Source organism: Plectropomus leopardus, chromosome 11 (assembly GCF_026936395.1).
Source record: "Plectropomus leopardus strain MGB_pleo_1.0 chromosome 11, ASM2693639v1, whole genome shotgun sequence".
Lineage (NCBI taxonomy): Eukaryota > Metazoa > Chordata > Actinopteri > Perciformes > Serranidae > Plectropomus > Plectropomus leopardus.
The window spans coordinates 16,054,834-16,058,804 of NC_142186.1; the positions used below are offsets into that span (position 1 = coordinate 16,054,834).

General features: G+C 43.8%; 1 protein-coding gene across 1 annotated transcript; it reads left to right on the forward strand.

The window, feature by feature from the left end:
• Positions 1-856: 856 nt before the first annotated feature.
• tmem158 (transmembrane protein 158) lies at positions 857-3,708 on the forward strand. Its single transcript, XM_042490737.2, has one exon. The coding sequence runs from the start codon at positions 1,455-1,457 to the stop codon at positions 2,154-2,156; it is 702 nt and encodes a 233-aa protein (XP_042346671.1). The 5' UTR covers positions 857-1,454; the 3' UTR covers positions 2,157-3,708.
• The last annotated feature ends 263 nt before the right edge of the window (positions 3,709-3,971 follow it).

Genomic DNA, 3,971 nt, shown 5'->3' on the forward strand with positions numbered 1-3,971 from the left:
GCAGGCTTTTAGGCCCACCCATGCGCCTGGACACCATCCTGGACACCAAAATAGTGAAAAACAGTTGAACAAGCTAACTCTCCAATTCAGTACTACATAGTTCCTGGTTTTTCAACACTGACAAGTTTAAAAAGAAATCACGCTATAGAGCCGTTACAAAGTTCCCTCTTTATGCTTCCTTTGCATTTTTACACTCAACCATAAGATGGTGGCATCACTCTGCTCCAGTGTGTGATTACAGCCGACATGCTGACATCCCGCAATCAAAAGAGGCATAACATTTAACGGCAACAGTTATCGTTTCGTTTTTCTGTTATATGGCAGCTGATCTCGTCCTCTGCTATAGGAGAAGAAAGAGCTCCCAAATGTCATTGTTTGTTCCTTTTTGCATAAATTTACGGCTGCTATTCTTCTTTAACCGCTAAATGCTGTTAGCTGCTTTTGAAATCTCCTGCAGTGGGTCCCCCACCACAGATATCGCTACTGCACAGAATCCAGCTCTCAATGACATCACCATCACAAGATGGCAACGCCCGAATCTCGGATATTTCAACCTTGCTTAAACATAGCGGGGGGTAAGTGGGGGCCTGTCGTGCATCTTTATTTACAGTCTATGGTTTATACAGGCACCTTTTTGGCTCCGTTACTACCTCCTGCGGTGGACTAAAAGCGATACACCTATGGCCCCCCTATTCCATGATTGTGCAGCATACACAGAACAGTGAGGCAACATAATGGTGTGATATTCCTGCCTTGAACAGGCAGTGATTTTGCTTTACCAAGATTTTGAAAAACTGCAAACAAAACCAACATTTTCATTCCAGACTTTTAGAGGGTCCCGGTAATCAGTCCCCCAACTGTGACGCCCCTGTTGTCACGGGTACAGTGTACCACACATTTAAGTCATCCAGAGTCTTTTCTCAACAGGTAGAGAAGTGAGCCACGCAGATCATTTCATTGATAAAGTTGCATTGAGTGTGTGTGTGTGTGTGTGTGTGTGTGTGTGTGTGTGTGTGTGTGTGTGAGGATTGCTGATTGGAAGATGTGTGTTAAACTGCTGTCCCTGCGCACTGGAGGCTCTCCCCTCACAACTCCTCTGTGTTTTCGAGCTGAGCGCTCACACCTGAAGTGACGGAGAGGGAGAGAAGCTCAGAGAGGCTCCGAGCTGTGATGACGGCGCTGCCCATCCTGCCTCTACTGTAAAGCGACTGCAGGGCAAATTTGGAGAACAAGTCATACAGCAAATATCCAAAGGGAGGGGGGGCGGGCGCATGTGACAGGCTTTGGACGTTTCCATTTCTACCAGTCGGGCAGGGAATTGAATCTCTCCATCCATCGGGAGCTGCGTTGTTAAAAATCACCGGCGACTGGCATTTTCCAAACATTGCACGCCTGCGTCCGTCGCCTGCGGATCGTCACAGCACCATGCGAGCAGGAGAGACGCGCCCTGTGCCATGCTGAACGACTCCCCGACCCTCCTGCTGGCTCTCACAGCGGTGGCCGGACTTCTCCAGCGATGCCAAGGCTGGAGCGACGAAGACCTCCTCCTGCCGCCCATCAACTCCTCCAACAGGTTCATGGCCAACCTGGAGGTGGACGTGCGCTTCGCCAAGAGGTCCGTGGAGGAGAGCGACGCCTCGCCCGACGCCTCCTCCCTGCAGACGCTGTCCCAGTGCAACGTGAGCGTCCAGAGACTTCAGCCCACCTCGCTGGTGGCCCGCTGGGACAGCAGCTTTGGCTTCCAGTGTGATGTGCTCATCTACACCACCAACAACCACGGAAGGGCTTTTTTCTCCGCGTCTTTCAACAGGGCGATCTCGCCTGTCGTCATCGAGCACCTCGGGGTCACCGGGGGTCAGCAGGAGTTGCGGCTGTGCGTGGGCTGCGGGATGTCCCGGTACCGGAGATTTGGTCAGGGCAGGTCGAGGGGCCAGCAGAGCGGAGATCAGATCACTTTCTGCTGCGTGGATTTCAGCCTCGACGAGCTGAAGGGGGACAAAAGTTGGAGGCTGAACAGAAAGCCCATTGAGTCGACACTTGTGGCTTGTTTCATGACTTTGGTCATCATTGTGTGGAGTGTTGCTGCTCTCATATGGCCAGTCCCGATCATTGCAGGATTTCTGCCCAATGGGATGGAACAGAGGAGACCGAGATAATTAAAATAATCTTTATTATAATTAGCCTGTGCTGCCTATACTATAACTGTAGCCATTCAACTGTTCACCTGCACTGTAAAACCTGACAAGTTCATCTTACTTAAAATAATTTTGTAAACCCTCGCCTCGAAAAAGGAAAGTAAATATAACCATTAGTCTTAATTTACGTTTGCTGTATATCTAACTGTTGAGTTTACTCGAAAATTTTGCTGTATTTAGGCTACTTAATTTTGTGAAGTTATTGCAACTTAAAAAAGGCCAAATGTGGTTAGCCAAGTGTCAGCAACTACAGTAAATCAAATTAGTCTGACTCAAACAAAAAATAAAATGAGATGACTGGTTACTCTGTAAGCTATGATCAAATGTAGGTCACCAACTTGTATGGGGTGCTGATGGAAAACAAGAACCAACAGGATTAAACGGGAGGGAAATCCAGGCACTCCAAAAGTGTGAAAAACGAGGAGGAATTACATTATAAAGCCTATAGTGGCTAAACCACTAAAAAAGCCAACATGTTTCGACCACTTCTGGTCTTCGTCAGGGCTTCAAAAACAGGTTTTTGTATATATTTTTTTTCTATTTGAAACCCTGATGAAGACTGGTAGTGGCTGAAACATGTTGGCTTTTTTAATGATTTAGCCCCTATAATAAAGGCTTTGTAACGTAATTCCTCCTCGTTTTTCAAGTTTTTCCACACTTTTGGAGTGCCTGGATTTCCCTCCCGTTTAGTCTGACTTAATATGATCATTACAGAGGGGATTTTGCCAATGAAGAATTAATGAAATCTGTGACTTCTGTTTAAGAAAGCACAAATATGATTTACAAGTTTGCAACCATCAGAATAAAGATATATAGCACAGCAAATCTGGTTTACAGCAGTTGCTAAAACTTGGAAAGGTTGATTTCATTAAACGGCACATTTAGACAGTTAGATATAAAGAAAAGATAAAATAGGAGTAATAGTTATATTTGCTTACATTTTTTAAGGCAATTGGTTTCCTATATATATATTTTTTAATAAAATCAACTTGTCAGATTTTACAGTGTGAATGATTGTGGAGCTTTGGAGAACTTTTTGATGAGACGCTTTAGTTTGGGCTCTTCTTTAACCCTTATTAGAGCTCCTAGGACAACCAAGGTAAAGTATGATGGATTATACTAGCCAATAGTAATCTATACTGGGACCAATGTGTTTTGTATACCCTTGTAGGCCTTCCTATAGATTATGTCAGCGTAAACTGTGCAAACTTTTCTCTTTAAACAGTGTTTGTATAGTTTTTAATCTTTCTAGAACGTTTTTGCCTTATCTCATGTGTAGGACTTTTGCACTGAAAGCTGAACTTTGAAGTGTGACGTCACATATTTAACCTATAGTCATGTTCATAAGTAAATGTTAACGTTTTTTCCAATGCGTTCTGAAAAATAGATGTTGTTTATGATTGACATAGAGAGGGTTTCAATAATTATATTGTTAGATTTATAATGTCATGTGCATATTTGTATTCATGTTCCAACGGTTTCAATTAAAATAAAATTGATTATAGGGTATAAATATATCTCAGATTCTCTCTGACCTGCTCTCTGTAGCCTAAATCAATTTACTTGACAGACTTGTTTCAAGCGAACGCAGCATGTGATCCAAGGTTGAAAGGCTCTGAGTCAGCGGTGCCAAAGCCTTTGGAAAACAAACACTGAACTGCCAGTTCATTACTGTAGGTACACTAAGATAAAACTAATGCTGGCTATAATGTTCAGCTTTAACCCTTTGAAAACTGGCTTTAATTCTTTCAAAAGCAGATTCGAAAGAAATGGCCA

Bases quoted from the DNA above. Each gene is read 5' to 3' on its own strand.
- tmem158 (XM_042490737.2), top strand. From the start codon at position 1,455: ATGCTGAACGACTCCCCGACCCTCCTGCTGGCTCTCACAGCGGTGGCC.